This window comes from Anser brachyrhynchus (assembly GCF_964034855.1).
Source record: "Anser brachyrhynchus genome assembly, chromosome: 4".
Taxonomy (NCBI): domain Eukaryota; kingdom Metazoa; phylum Chordata; class Aves; order Anseriformes; family Anatidae; genus Anser; species Anser brachyrhynchus.
This window is the reverse complement of record NC_137698.1, coordinates 30,572,488-30,588,930: the sequence shown is the minus strand read 5'-3', so window position 1 is coordinate 30,588,930 and position 16,443 is coordinate 30,572,488. Positions and strand designations below refer to the sequence as shown.

At 36.2% G+C, this 16,443-nt stretch overlaps 1 protein-coding gene across 9 annotated transcripts in view; it reads left to right on the top strand.

The window, feature by feature from the left end:
• Nucleotides 1-16,443, top strand: part of RAPGEF2 (Rap guanine nucleotide exchange factor 2) — a 183,443-nt gene that overhangs the window by 157,726 nt on the left and 9,274 nt on the right. For 8 of the 9 annotated variants that reach the window (XM_080589661.1, XM_080589657.1, XM_080589656.1 and 5 more), the window contains 9 exons: nt 2,864-3,021; nt 7,473-7,713; nt 7,980-8,363; nt 9,985-10,196; nt 10,287-10,410; nt 11,189-11,212; nt 12,269-12,492; nt 13,114-13,299; nt 14,657-14,809. In XM_080589661.1, the coding sequence (XP_080445787.1) occupies nt 2,864-3,021; nt 7,473-7,713; nt 7,980-8,363; nt 9,985-10,196; nt 10,287-10,410; nt 11,189-11,212; nt 12,269-12,492; nt 13,114-13,299; nt 14,657-14,809 (1,706 nt within the window). The remainder of the gene's footprint in view (nt 1-2,863; nt 3,022-7,472; nt 7,714-7,979; nt 8,364-9,984; nt 10,197-10,286; nt 10,411-11,188; nt 11,213-12,268; nt 12,493-13,113; nt 13,300-14,656; nt 14,810-16,443) is intronic. The other variant, XM_080589659.1, reaches the window with a different exon arrangement.

Sequence of the window (16,443 nt, the reverse complement as noted above, 5' to 3'; positions counted from 1 at the left end):
GGTTTCTGATACCTTTTATTCTATGAACACCTTTTAGAAATGGGATTCTGATGAGGAACTCAGAAACAATGAGCTTTATATGATTTTATGGGAATCTGGTTCTTGTCCAAGACAGATGGCATCAATGGGAGGAACATGAAAATGGCAATGAATTGTAGAGGGTAGCCGATGTGTAATAAGTATTTTCTCTTGTATTTTCCTTTCCGGCATACCATTGGGGAACATCTATGTTATGTAAACTCATGAAAAAGACACCTATACTGAAAATCTAGGATTTTTTCCTGCTATCATTAAAAAAAAAAAAAAGTTTATTAGGTATTCCCACTCAAAAAATTAATACTCTTCTGAAACTTATTAGCAACAGAATAAATAGGATGTTACTGACGTAAAGGTTTATGGATTGTAAACGATTATATACAAGTAATGAATCTTTCTCAAATTGATGCAGATGGGTTTCAGTAGAGGAGAATCTGTAAATCCTCATTTTATGCTGTTTGTCTTTACAACTTTCTTTTTGTTTCACGGGCCTTGTATGTTTGTTCCTGTGATGAGCCATGCATCGTCTTGGGTGTGATTTTTGCATTGTTCACCATTATTCATAGCTTTTGCATAAAATTCTCGTGTTGGTTTCACTTTTTTCTTTGATTCCTTTCATTTTTGTGCACTTTTTCTGTTCAGGGACCTCTTTGGGTAAGAGTTAGAAAAACAGTACACTTGACCTATTTTATTGTCCTTTCACTAGCTTTACTTTGTGCGTTTTATATATAGCAGTTTGTCTGCAAAGCTTGTTGACGTTCAGTTGTCTGTCTGCACAGTTTCTGCATAGAGATGTGTAGCTGTAGATTTGCCTGTTTGTGCTTTTCTTCCTGTTCTGTAGAAACTTCTGTCTCGTTCTTCCTAATACATGCAATACCATTCATTATTAAAGGACTTTACCTATTCTCACATTTTCAAAAAAAAAAATCAAAAAAAAAAATCAAGTGGGATGGAAAAGCTGATTTACTTATTAAAGTAGGTATTTAAAGACTTCATGAGTCAGCTGGCCAGCTTATGAGGTGAAACTGTCCACCTTTTCTTGAAGGTGAATGTTGCAGGTGTCTCAGTGTCTCTAGAACATATCTTAAAAAAAATAATAAAAAAAAAAATTTAAGCTAGTGAGCTAACTCTTAGAGTTTGTCAGCTTCGTGAGATCTTAAAGTAGTGACAAAGACAAATTCTGAGCAGGAGATAATGCCTTTCTTCAGTCTTGCTTTTTAGTCTGATAACGTCAAGAAACTCTCGAAGTTGAGCAAATAGCACCATTTCCTCTGGAGCTACTGTGAAATCTTCTCTCTGCCAGCTCTGAGGCATCTCTTGAAGTGTGCCTCTGGCCGCAGCCACTGCATAAGCTCTCTGGCTTCTGTACTTGTTGCCCCTTCAGATTCAGAAGGTTTTTGCTTCAAATAAGGATTAAATGTGGCTCCCACCTCCAGCTGTAGCAGAGCTCTGCCTGGCCCAGAGTGGAACATCCCAGATGAAGAGAGAGCCCCTCTCTCTCCTCTCTATTTGCAGCCCTTCAGTGGGATGCAGAGCATGCTTTATATTGAAGCAATTGGACACTTGCTATTCCACTATCCTTTCTATCACATTGTTATTCAGCAGGGAAGTAATTTCTTCATGCTATCTCCCTGCATGGCAAGTGTATACAGAAAGTAACAGAAATGCCTTTTTTTTTTTTAAAAAAAAAAAAGCAATTTCCTTTGACCCACAAAATAAATTAGACTGTCCTCATCACTAGGCAAAATATCTTCATGGGGTGTGGAGTCTTCTAGTGCTGAAATTTTGGGGGTTAATTTCTGGTTTGCATAACTTGAAATCAGAGTCAGAGTGAGTTCTAAATTTTAAAAATAGAGTAAACTGAGTAACTACTTTCCAGTTAAATATATGGACACTTAGGGGAAAGCTAAGAACTTTAGAAACATTACTTTTTTTGAAATTTAAAACATGATGTTTGAATTTGTAGAAAAGTTCAACACCTAGCTCCTCAATGTCCTATAGCAGTCACTCTCCTTCTCTTGCTGATTATGAGCTTCCAAGCAATAAGCAGATTAATTCCTGCTATAGTAGGATGATAGCTCTGTCTCTGATCCATCTAGCACTACTGACCTTTGAGACTCTGCCTTTCACAATTTAATAGACAAAATCGTTCACTTTTATTACAGAATGCTTTATTTGCACCTGTTAGGCACTTTGGAGGGAATACCAGTAGCACCCACCTGTGGATATGTTCTGTAGCCTTCCAAGTCAGCTGGTGTCATTTCAGTTATATTTAGTGAAGAGGAACTCTGAGAAGGTGATACAGGGTAGGAAGGCTGAAATGGATGAGCTCAACAATCCTCCATTATCTGTCTGTTGAGAGATCTTAGGCTGCTCTATGGTTACAGTAACTCCCGAAATACAGTTGCAAATCCTGTTTGTGATGGGGTGGAAGATCTATGAGATTCAGTTGTCAGTGGCTTTGAGGGGACAGCAGTACTAGTCAAAGTTGGGATGATGCAGGAATGATGATGCATCTTTTGAATAAAGATCTTGGCCCTTGGGATAAAAATAATGAAAATATGACAAGTGTAGCAGCTCCTCAGAGCTTAGTGGTGAGCATGAGCATCTGCTGTCAGTGTGAGCAGGCAGGTCTGATCAAGGTGAGTGGACATTTGGGTGCTGTTGACAAATCTAGACAGCAAGCGCTGCTGTCTGCAGAATATTAACTTCTAAACAGCAATTCCTCAAAGCGTGGAAAATGTATTATAGAAACCCCCACGTGCCACTACTATGGCCCAAGCTCTGAATGTTTGTAAGTGCTGATTTTCTTTCTTTCTGGATGCAGTGACATTGGAATTGGCCAGTCTCAGGATGACAGCATTGTAGGACTGAGGCAAACGAAGCACATTCCTCCTGCTTTACCTGTCAGTGGAACCCTGTCATCCAGTAACCCTGATCTACTGCAGTCCCATCACCGCATCTTGGACTTCAATACAACTCCAGGTGAGGGGCTGTTCTACACCATAGAATTTACTTTTTTTAAAAAATTTATTTTTCTTGGGTTTCCAGAGCTTGAAGTATATATGAAGTTTTTATTAACTGTACACTGTCACCCACAGATTAGCCGTGTATGAATTAGGATTTGTTACCTTGCTCCAATATGCTTTACCCAGATGCGTACAGATGAATGTTCTTGAAGTGTGTTGTACACAGAATGCCTCTTACTGTCTTACTCTTGGCCAGTGAAAATTTTTTTTTGCTTTGTATTTTATAGTCTGCCCTGATAGAACAGTTTTTACAAAGACTGCAGTATTTTGAAACAACATGGGAGATCATAAGCTTAGATTAAATTGAAAGGACATTGGACACGTTGTTTGTTTCAGTCTTTTTCTGAACAGGCTTCTTAACTTCTTATACAATCTTGTACTACATCTGTAAAGGACAGCGTTTTCAAGTTGCCTTTTAGTTGCCCTTCCCCTTCTCTAGAAGAGTCTAGAGCTATATGCTGAATGCTTTGTATATAAAGTGATTTAAAATCCATTCTGAAATACTAAAAAACAAACAACAACAAAACAAAAAATCAACCACTGTATTTAGCAGAGAGGAACAAAGTATTGGTTGGGAGAGGAGCGAGAGTGAAAAAGGAGGAGAATGAGAACCTTGAGAGCTTTATCATATCAGAAGCGTTTAGCTGGCTATCCTGGAGGGGGAGGGATTTGGGCTCTTAATCTGCCTGCAAGAAGGTTCTTAACATGAAACCTTCTCTGTGTCAGGTATCCAAATTTTTGTTGTTAAAAGGTAGCTGCTGGAGAAGGACCTAGTGACGATAGCTGTGCAGACACTTGGTAGTTTTAGTCTAATACTTAAGAGTATTTCTCAAAAACAGAACCAACAATTCAGTGCCTTCCGAAGTCTGAGGGATTTCAAACCTTACCTAAAATGACAGTGCTTAAATATCAGTTTACGTACTATCCAAGTTGGTACAGTTTTTACTCTTGAAACTGCAATACTGAGCATCGCTTCATCTCATTTGGGGGGAGCACTAGAGAAGAAGACTACAAGAAAGTGGTGTGTGGTTTTTGTTTCATTTTTGTTTTGTTCCGGTGTCTAAGGTTGCTTCTGGGAGAGTGGGAAGATTAGTTGTGAGATTAAAAATATATAACAGTTTCCAACACTGAAGATATTTCAGTAAGTGCGTGACTATTTAGTCAGCACTTTATCTATAAATGGGTGGAAAGTCAGTTCTCCAGCTTGCCACTTACCTAGACCGGACATTCTCATAATGTGCTGAATACAGCAAATGGCTCACTACTAGAGCTATGGGGAGTGTTTTCTCAGGATTCAAGCAAATCCCATTTATCAAGAAGAAAAGCCATTGCAGTTCTGAATATCCTTCAGTTGCAGATGGAGTTCAGAGAATTTTAATAAATAAATGATGTTTTACTGTTTGGCTTTTGCTTTGGGGAAGCAAGATAGAAAATGATGTAATGCCCCTGCTTCACTATTACCGCAGCTTTTGCATTGTCTTTATAGAAAATGTAGTAAGTAATTACTTCTTTTTTTTCTTAAAACGCACACACATGTCCATGCACTGAATATTTTTAAAGGACTTTGTAAGTGTAATTTTTTTTTTCCTGGCTGGGAAGCCGGGGGGTGGGGAAAGAGGAGTATGCAATCAAAAACATATACCTTAAGGGCTTTAGGGATGGTTGCAAGAGTTGAATTATACCACTGTATGCTTAAAGACAGAGAAAAAAATTAAAGCCTACAATTTTAATTTCTTTTATTATGTTAGCATAAATTAAAGCTGCAGATGGAGGCAGCTTGTGCTAAATTGAATGCACTGGAGAAGAAAGAGAATAGTAGTAGAGTGGCCGTCCTTTGAGGCTTTGGGGGATATCCCTCAGGACAGAGAATAAAACAACTTGTTTTAGAAGGATAGTCTTTGAGGAGGAAATAAGAACACTTTTTTTAGCTTGAAATCTGCAGGGAGTCATTTTAGTTTCTCTTCCAATTTGCACTGGCTTTTTCGAATATACTTGTAAAGTTTTATTTTTTAATGTTCAAACAGTCAATAATACTTTGATTTCTCTTCTCTGTTTGATTGTAAGTCAAAATAATATAGTAATGATGAGCTGTCAGTTATTGTTACTTTTTTCACCCCATACAAGCTATGTAAGTGACTAGATTCCTATCATAAAACATTGCTCTCTTCGTTCCAGTTTCCTTTTTTGAAAAGGAGTGAAGTGGATGATTACAATTCTCTTCAAGTGCTGATTTATTTAAAAAACCATTGTACTGAATAACTTGCTGACATTGCTATGTCTGTAGTAATTTCTGTTGCTTGTAAACTTCTCTGTATTCTGTGTAGTGCTTTTGCTACCAGCTCTGCTAGGTTTGCATCCTGAGAAATTTGATGGTAATATACAGTAGAAGGATGATGGTACTCTGTTTTTCTCTACATTTCTTCATATTAACCTGCTCTGCTGGATCACTGAAGTTATTTTCTCTTTGCACAAAATACTTGCTGTTTGTGAGTATTAAGTGAGTTCCCACCTTAGTATTGTGTACAGAAGTTTCCCATCTTTACATCATTCCTTTGAGTGGCAAGTATTTCTGTAATGGCAAGACTTAACAGGATCTAGAGAGCATGCTCTTTTTAGTAGCTTCTTCGAATGGCTGCATCTTTGGCATCTGCCTTTCCCACAATGTCAAAAAATGTAGAAATGATTTCAGGCTCTACTCTGTATTCTTCTTCAGGTAATCAAAATTGGTTTAAAACAAATAAGTATAGATTTTACTCAAGTACTTGGAAATGGCTAAACATTGGCCTACACTGATGCATGTTGTGTGTAAATTATAATATAATCACTCAGTTTTAATGTGCATGAATGTTAGTGTTTCTCAAGTTGCAAACATACTCATGTGAGCTTAAAAGTTATGGGCGTAATGTAATTTGTAAACTGAAATGTTTAAGCATAAGTGGCCCTTGTGGCATGTAAGCCAAGTCATGTGAGAGAGGTTTATCTTACTGCTTTCCAAATGATGATGTTGAAGACATGGAGCAGTAGAAGGATGACATTTTTGCTTCTTTTGTCACAAGATTTCTGTTCCTGAATAGATCTTTTTGTAGTAACTTAAAACATGTTACCACACGTTATGCACATTCAGGTCTCTTTATCATAAGCTGTCAAATAAGATTGTGGTTGTATCAAAGTGAATGTTTTCATCTAGCAGCTGTTATTTTTTCAGTATCTTTAAAAATAGTTATCACTTCTGGCTGTAGATTCAGAAGGCTTTCTATTGTTTTCTATTTTTTTGTTCATATGACCTTTATGATCTTTATAAATAAATGTTAATCAAAGAAAGAACAGATGACCAGATATTATGCCAAAACCAAGAAAAGGTTATTTGTAATAAAGGGAAGAAATTAAAATAAATAAATAGAAAGTACTTTATCTTGTCAGTTAAAAGTTTTAAAAATAAAGTCCACTGGTGGACAGCAGTACTATTTTAGCTCTTTGTTTTCTCTTTATAATACCATGATAATCAAGAAACTTCAGCTGATAATGCATCTAGACTTCAAACCATTAACAAGATTATGGAGATAGCAAATACAACATTTGCTGTTAGGCTGATGATTTTCTAGGTTTCCTAAAAACAGCTGCCTTGTAGGTGTTCACTGTAGGGTTTGTCATCAAACATTTGAAACAGTATTTGGAACTCAAATATTTAGAAAATTTTTCTGTCTCCGAAAGCTTGCTCTCTGTGCCAATATTTTAGCAATTAAGAGCTAAAACTATCTATTACATTTAATATTATCAGTTAAACATATCAAGGATTGTCTATTTTGGTAGTTAAATACTTGGATGCATTAATGCTACTGCAGCTTATTTATGTATACAGCTGGCCGTTACACCCACGTCTTCCAGCTATTTGTATCGGTAATTTCTTCCCTTTGTGTGTGGCACTGTAGCTGAGTGTCAGACTTGTAGCTAAGTGTCTTAAAAGCATCCTTAAGAAGACTGACACTCCTATCACTTAATTTGATCATATGTCAGTGCACAGGGTAGTGTTGTGATTGTCCTTGATTTTTCTCAGGCTTGAATGAAACTTACCAGCACTGAACACCTGCGAAAATTGGGCTGCATATTAGCTTATCTGTCCATACTTTGCAAATGTTTACATATTTTCATAGTTTGTTCCACTGATAGCCTAATTTCTTCTTCTTAACCTGGTAGCTTATAGAACTAGTCTTTCATTTCAAAACAACACACAGACAACAACAACAACAAAGTATTCTATTAGAATGGGAGAGGTGAAACAGTGATACTGAAATAAAGAGTAATAATTTATAATTTGATTCAATGTGACCAATATTTTTGCTTGTTCTTATACCGTTAATTTTTTTCTGCATTACTGAATTGCATACCTTGTATGTAATTGTTTTTCAGACTTACCAGATCAAGTTCTGAGGGTTTTCAAGGCAGATCAGCAAAGTCGCTACATCATGATCAGTAAGGACACAACAGCAAAAGAAGTGGTCATCCAAGCCATCAGGGAATTTGCTCTCACTGCAACCCCTGATGCATATTCACTATGTGAAGTCTCTGTCACACCTGAGGGTGTAATCAAACAAAGGAGGCTTCCTGATCAGTTATCCAAGCTTGCTGACAGGATACAGCTAAGTGGCAGGTGAGATTAGACACTGTGAGCTAAAGTTGACTATGCCAGTTTATTAAATTGTGTTAATAGGAGCATTATTATTTATTAAAAATGTTAATAGGAGCATTATTTCATTACTGAAATTCTGTTTCTTTACAAGAAATCACCTCTTATGCTTCTAATTAATATCTAAGTGTCTTGAAATTCAATTTATTCTATGATGCCAACTGGTCGTTAATTTTCACTAGTATTTGAGTATATTCGATCAAGTCTGTTTTGGAATTTTGTTTTTATAGGTATTACCTGAAGAACAACATGGAAACAGAAACCCTTTGTTCAGATGAAGATGCTCAAGAGTTACTAAGAGAGAGTCAAATTTCCCTACTGCAGCTCAGTACTGTTGAGGTGGCTACTCAGCTCTCCATGAGAAACTTTGAGCTATTCCGTAACATTGAACCCACAGAATACATAGATGACTTGTTTAAACTGAAATCAAAAACAGGTTGCACTAATCTAAAAAAGTTTGAAGAAGTAATAAATCAAGAAACATTCTGGGTAGCTTCTGAGATTCTAAGAGAAACCAACCAGCTGAAAAGGATGAAAATCATCAAGCATTTCATTAAGATAGCACTACACTGCAGAGAATGCAAGAACTTCAACTCGATGTTTGCTATCATTAGGTATTGCACCTTAATAGTTGTAATTCTGAATAAATTCTAAATAAAAAACAAAGCTTTATTTATGTCAGTTTTTAAAAAATGTATTAAACAGAGTAAACTAATTCATACTGCTAACCTCAGCACTTGACAATGCAATAAGGAAAGTGTTTTCCAGAAATCTGAACTTGACATGGAAATGTTTGCTAAAATATTATTAGGAATGCTACTGATTTTGTACTTACTGCTCAAGACAGTGAGGCTAGAGGCACTGTCAACATGACAGTAGAGAAGCTACTACACTTACCTAAAAACAAAGACCAAAAAAAATCAGGTATATGAAGAAGAATGATAACGTTATCATAAATGAATGGGTTATTTTCCAAAAGGAAGCTCGTTTTATAGTTCCCAGTATCTTGAATTCATTGAGACATGATATGTTAACTGTGGTTTTCTTTGTATCAGCAGTTTCTTGGATGAAACTCTGATAATAGTCAATAACGGATCACAATGCTACATGATAAGCTGCAAATAAAGATCTTTTAATAAGAACAAAAAAGTACTGAAAATCTCAAACAGAAACCTTTCTTAGTAGTACTGTAGTAAAATTAAAAAAAGCAGGAAATTCTAATGTTTGTGGTTTTATGCATTTGTAAAACGTTCTCCTTTCCTTTGGAGTCTCCCAGGTTATGCAGGAAAAAGAAACCTAAAAAATTAAATACTGCCTCCTACGAAAAAGCTTGGGCAAGCTGCATTATAAATGACAATTTTATGAGTGTCTGGCAAAAGCCCATGCCACATTGAATCAACAGACTGACTGTGACATTTGTTCTGAAGATCATTGGGCTTGAATACTATCCAATGAAACATGGCAAACTCCAAAGTCAAGGATGCATTGTTAATAATCAGTCAGCATCTGCCAGACATAAAAATCTAAAGATTTAGCTCAGTTATTTCAGCAGGCGTCGGTAACAAATAAGCAGCCTGCCTACTAGCAAGAACTTGAATGAGGGAGAGGTTCTAGATAGCAAGCTTCTTGATAGTTAGAAATGAATAGCAAGACAGGCTAGCCGCTGTGTAATATACACCCTTTGCTGATGTCATTAAGGGAGGGGAAAACATTTCTGTAGCAGCTACAGCTTTAGAATAGCCTCATATACAGAGTCTGTTATAACAATTTGATCTAGATACAACAAAGTCAGATGGATTATTGCAGCAAGAAGTTGGGTCACTGTGCTATCACCATGTAAATAGGAAGTAGGTAGATTTTTTCTTTCTGCCAGTCTGAGGTACTTCTGTATTATGATATTGTTATCCAATTCAGATGCTATTCCAAAGTAGTTAGAATAAGTGCAGGTAATTAAATCTTGTAGAGAATTTCTACAAGTGTCACTTATATCTGCTTTTGATTACGTCATACAGATACCTTCAGTTTTTATAGCTTTTATAAAAATGAAATTAATTGCTCTGTAATACATGCTGGCAAAAGGAAGTTTTCAGTTGTTATTTTATTAACATTGCTATGCTATACTATTCTGGATAGTTGGTATTTTTCCCATACAAAATTTAACACGGCCTTTTCTAGGATTTATTTTTTTCTTTCTATTCCTCTTGAACTTCTTGTACTTTTTTTTGTTGTTTCAAGTGGCCTGAATTTGGCACCAGTTGCAAGGCTCCGAACTACTTGGGAAAAGCTTCCAAGCAAGTACGAAAAACTGTTTCAAGATCTACAGGACTTGTTTGATCCATCTAGGAATATGGCAAAATATCGTAATGTCCTTAACAGCCAAAACCTGCAGCCCCCTATTATTCCCTTGTTTCCTGTTATCAAAAAAGACCTTACATTCCTTCATGAAGGTAAAAGCAGAAGTACATCATCTTTTACTGGCTAAGGAGAACCAACTTTGCTACGTGATAAATGATGATCTTAATTGTTGTTGATTCTAGGAAACGATTCAAAAGTGGAGGGCTTGGTCAACTTTGAGAAGCTGAGAATGATTGCGAAGGAAATACGCCATGTTGGTCGCATGGCATCTGTTAACATGGATCCTGCTTTAATGTTTAGAACTAGGTAAGTTTGTTGTGTAAGGCAGAGCTTTTCTCAACTGAGGGAAAGCTAGGTGAAAAAGGTGCTTTTCAAATGCCCCTCTATGTACTTGGAAGAAAAATTATATTACTTATTTTCCTATCAGCAGGCCCTCGGTGGTAGTTCAGTGAGCTCTGTATGCGCAGAAAGTTTTTCAGTTTCATGGCTGGCCTCTACCTCTTTCGTGCTGAACTGAATTACTATGAGGAGTTTTTTTCTTGTTAACAAATTACTAAGATTGTGTATTGTATATATCAAAGCCAGTTCTAAAATTGGAGAAATCACTGAATTCTGTTTACGAATATATACATATAAATAAATGTTTTATATTATTTCTTAGCTGATAGTTATTTTATATATATATATATAAAATAATAATAATAAGAACTTCCAACACTGGGAGGGAGAGGAAAACACTCTCCTGAACACATGTATTAGTCTGTTTGAAATGTCAATGTGTGAAAGCCTTATTGTTTTGATTAAATAGAAATGGGACTGTATCTGAAATAGTTTAAGCTAGTGATGTTAGAAAATGTGGAGTGAATGATCTTTGGCTTCATGTTAGACCAGCCTATTGCATATTCTTTTTCTTAATTTGAACTAGAAGAGTTTATAATATCTGACTGCCCAAGTCAAGGCTCTTTTTAATGTTTGTGGGCTTCCAGAACTGCTTGTCCTTGGGTCTGGTCTTTTTCTTTCTGAGCTTGTGATCTTTCTCTGTCTCTTAAACCCATGCTTTACTCTTCCTGGCTCTCACTTGCAGGAAGAAGAAGTGGAGGAGTTTGGGGTAAGTGGTTGGAGACAACACACAGCCCTTATCATTTTCTTCCCTTATCATTTGCATTGTTTCCTACTTGCTATCTTTAATTTTCTGGTGCTTTGACATTTTTTCTTCCATTAACCCACTTTTTTTTTTTTTTAAACTGATGATATGTTTTAGGCCAGGATTGCTTTTGCTTTTGAGATTAAAACACAAAAACTAAAATATTTATAAGTGATTGTAGATATCAGTGGGATGTTCTCCCCCCCACACTTACAATTTCAACTGCCAAAGAAAATGACTTTCACTAAAAGGGAAAGTATAGAATTGCAAGTTTCCAACTGCTGAAAAATTGCTGTTGACTTTCTTATGCCTAATAAGCACTTAGCACAAGTACAAATGCTAAAACTCACAAATCTGCTAAACTAACTTTTTTCACATTACAATGTTGCCATTATTTTTACACTTAACAATTCAGGAACAATGCATAGCTTTCATATAGACATACATACATGAAAATGTGCATGACTTTTATTTCATCATGAACTAGCTGATCATTTTATTTACCAAAAAGCTATTTCAATGTATGAAGTTTCAAGGAAGTTTTATTCCATAAAGCTGGGCTATATGTTTTGTATATGGTCTGATTTTAGAAGTATTTAGGGAGCTTTCAAAATGCCTTCTGTTACACGTATTTAAATATGAACCTCAGCTACAGTCTTCTGTCAGCATTGCCTTGCTGCATGAGCTTTTCCTAATGCTCCAATCTTCTGAGTAACTGGCTTATGTGAGAGAACTAGCTTGAATGCTTTTCTCAGTGTGTGAAGTGATACTGCCTAGTTGGAGCAGAACAGGTTAAAATATTTACGTAATTTAAATAATGCCTGTAACCAAGTAAAAAGATTTCCTGATCCTCATCCTTCTATCTGTTATAGCTGTTTGACTTACTGGAATGAGGCATGTGAGCTTTGACCATAGACTGACATTCATGCAATCTTTTGCATGTTTCATGTTTGTTAAGTGATACTGTGTTTGGACTAAGTCATGCTTTTCCTTTCTTTCTCCCCCATTCCTTTACTCCAGGTCTCTCAGCCAGGGCAGTACGAATGCAGCCGTGCTGGATGTTGCACAAACGGGGGGTCATAAAAAGCGTGTCCGTCGTAGCTCTTTCCTTAATGCTAAAAAACTGTATGAAGATGCTCAGATGGCACGAAAAGTAAAGCAGTATCTCTCAAACTTGGATCTGGAAATGGATGAAGAGAGCCTCCAGACCCTATCTCTGCAGTGTGAGCCAGCCACCAACACATGTGAGCATTGACATTTGGTATGGTTTGTAAGGAGGCTGTTAAATATACTTCTGTTTCTTCTGCAAGGAAATCATTGGGAATGGTAACTAGACAACATTACCGCTGAAAATGATGTCTATGAGACATCATGAAGGACTGTACCTGGTGGCAGCTGGAAATCAGTTGCACTTTAATTTGAGAGAATACTGTATCTTATGTCCTTGCTTCAGGGTAGCAAAAAAATTGCTAATTATAATGTGATTATATACCCTAATTTTATAATAGCAATTATGCTTATCCTAAACAAATTGTCATCCTTATGATAGCTCAGCTTGACTTCTGGTCACATTTTTGATAACTACATCAGTAGTCATTGTGTAAGAGTTTTATTTTGAGAAAGTTACATATATTAAAATATGTACAATCTTTGATAAAGTACGTATTTTAAATGGAGTTAAATCTCCCCCTCTTTTCCTCCTCTTTGGTTCTCTCAAGATATATCTAAGATATATCTACATTCATTAATTCAGTATATGAGTACATTTTAATTATTAATTGGAGGGCTTTACATTTCTCAGGTTGAAACTCACACTATATTTGTAGCTAGTAGTCATTCTTTGCTTTCTCCCATTTCTTGCAAAGTGCCAAAGAATACAGGAGACAAGCGATCTGGAAAATCCGAAACATCACCGGTGGCTCCCAGGGCAGGAATCCAGCAGAAAGTGCAGCAGCAGCAGCAACATAAAGTAAACCAAGCATTGCAGGTCCCTGCTGTATCTCTTTATCCCTCTCGCAAGAAAGTGCCCGTCAAAGACCTCCCACCATTTGGTAAGTCAAACAAAGAAGCGTTTGGTTTAATTTGTTCATGTCAGAGAAGTACTTTTAATCAAATCAGATACAGACATTTATTTCTAGTAGTAGTGTATGCAAGTTATGCCAGTTTCATGCAGTGTATATGGAAAATTTTCTTCTTTGGAAATGGGAAGAAAGAAATCTGCTAGGGAAGCATCCTTCTGATTTAACTTCCAAATCTGTGTTCTAATGTATGCATGTAACATGTGAATCATTAAGAACTTCCTACATATCACTTAAATTACTTTTAAAAGCTTTTAATAAGTATAAATAGTATAACCAGCCCTTCCCTTTCCCTTACATGATGGTAATTTAACAAGAAATGAAGTCTGATTTTACCTTTTATTAATTTTACTTGTGCACTGCTTAGACTGTTGGAGAAGAGATTAGAAGCAGCAAAATGGGCAAGAAACAATTCAATCTTCATCTAGTTCTTCTTGATTTTTACCATTAAATTTTAATGTTAAAAGGACTTTGAAGCATTTTTGCTCGTGGTGGGAAAGTTTCTGAAAACTGACTGGGTTATGCTGATGAAAGATCTGTAAATTATTGATATTGTGATCCAACAGATCAAAGACAAAATCTGTGGAATGCTTTAAAATAACCTCTACCACAAAAATTTGCAAAACTGTCAGAGAAGCTCCATCTTCTCTTTTAAGACTATGCCAGGGAGGGGAAGAGAAAGGTAGTTGTTGCCTCAAAAAAGCAATTCTTTATGTCCTAGATCTTTACATCATACATCATCTTCAGGATGTTGTTACTCTTTAGTTTGCCAAAATAAGCTGGTGCAGAAATAGTTCTCTAAAGGGAGAAAGACAACTGCAGGATGGCCTTGTTTTGTAAGCCTAATCTTATTAATCTTTCTGGCTTTCTTTGCCCTTCTAGACTGCTTTGTGAATGGAAAAATTCGTACAATGTAAACCTTGACTAACCAGTGAGATTTGAGGGTCTTGTACGTTCTCACCATTTTAGTTCAAGTTTGCCAGTAACCACTACTATACGTATTCCTGATTTATAGATTGTATAGGCATTGCATTGTGAAACACCAACTCTGGATTATGTTTTCTGCCATAAAATATTTATTTTAGTTGGCCAAAATAAAACACGGATTTCACTAAAATGCAAAAATAAAGCACTATATTTGAACAGGAGTAGGTTTTAAATTTGTTTCATTTAAGCTGGTGTCAAAAACTCACAAATGATGAAAGGGGGAGGAGGAGAGGGGAAAGAATGTTTTTTTCCTATATGGTGTTCCCTCTATAAATGCATTGTGAAATGGGAAGATGTATTTATATTGGACTTAACATCTGTCTACATTCATTCTTACTTAAAGGCATTAACTCCCCCCAAGCTTTAAAGAAAATTCTTTCATTATCTGAAGAAGGAAGTCTGGACCGTCACAAGAAACAATCTGAAGACACAGTATCAAGTGCATCTTCACAGCTGTCTTCTCCTCCCACCTCACCCCAGAGTTCTCCAAGGAAAGGTACTAGACATGCAACATTTCTCATTCTGTTTCCTGAAGGTGATAGACTTTGGAAACTCCTGGGAGAGGTTTTTTATGATCAGGATGAATTACTAGTGCTCCTACTTGTGTCACATGTGGTCAGCAAGAGAGGAGGAGGTAGTGCACCAGTGTAGTAACTGAAAGTCCTGCTTGTTAGCAAATGGCAGGAAAGAAAGCCTGAACTGATACAGGGTGGTGGTGCATTAGGTCACTCTACAGCTGCTTCTGACAAAAATATTCCAATTGTCAGTGTCTTCTGCCAGTAGAATGCAAGTTGGCAGTAAATGCAAGTTGCTGTATCAAGATACTAACATTGAGTTCATTAACCTATTAAAAGAATTATTTATTGTGTTATGCATCTAGATGGGGTGTGAGCTATGGACGATAAGCAGGCTTCAGATATTTGGGATACAAATGACTAATAAATAACATTTTACAAGCTGCATAACTAATTATTCAAACAATGTGTATTTGTACTTGAGGAATGGTATTGCACATTGGAACTTTCTTGATTAAGTTCAGTTTTAATGATTTCACACAGTTATTTTAAAAATGAATTAAGGATGTTTAAAAAGGTTCTTTTTAACCTGTTTGCTTTTTCATTTTTCTTGTTCTGATAGTAAATCGAAGAAACAATTTTCTTTTTGTTTAAACAAGAAGTCAGTTGGGAAGTATCATAGCCTAGCTGTATTGCAGACAACTTCTAGTTTATTCTCTTTTCAGAAAATGATTAATGTTGAGTTTAAGTTATATAATACGTTATGTTAAAATACATATATTGGGATTCAGTCTCCATAATAAAAGTTCAGACTGCTAAAGAGATGAGTGTTTTGGAGACTTTCCTGTAGCAATAACTTTCCACAAACTGCACAGGGATGATAAGGATTTGAACCTTGTATATCACTTTATTTTACTTTCTTATCAAGTGGATAGCTAAACCCTTTACTTAACCTAGTAGGTGGCAGCACTTGTCAGCTGAGACCCTGTGGCTCCAGACTAATGGACTTAACCAGTTCCTTTTCTCTTGGAAGTGAGAGCAGTAACAACTAACAAGTCACCATAGGCCTTTGGGCTAGGTCCAATTGGATAAGACCTGAGATCTAAAAAGGGGAGAGATTAATATGGGAAGAAAATAAAAATAAATACGTATCCCAAATCTCTATTGAAATGATCTTTACTAAGGTCAGATGGAGGAGGATGTTACGTAGAGGAGAGTTAGGTTATCATCTTCCGTCCTTGTAAGATCTCAGCATGATTTCTCCCAAATGCTTTATCAGTAAAGAGTGAATTTAGGTAACTTTGGTCAGTGCTGTGCATTTCTTGAAAAAGGAATTGGGATTCTGTCTGTGGCTCATAGTGAGAAAAGATATTTTATTGTTCAAAAAAGCAAATCATAAATGTGATTTTAAATTTAAATCAAAAAAAAATCCTCAACTTGGTGGTGATATGAAGCTAATGGTATGTTCTTTCAGCAAATCTGGCAGCAGTAATTTCATATTCTCAGTGAGTGTGAATTGGGATAGATTACTTGAAGTCATCTGGACACTTAGTATAGACTAAAAGCAAAAATTGAAAACTGCAGTTGCTTGTAGATGTGTGCTGTTTAATGATGT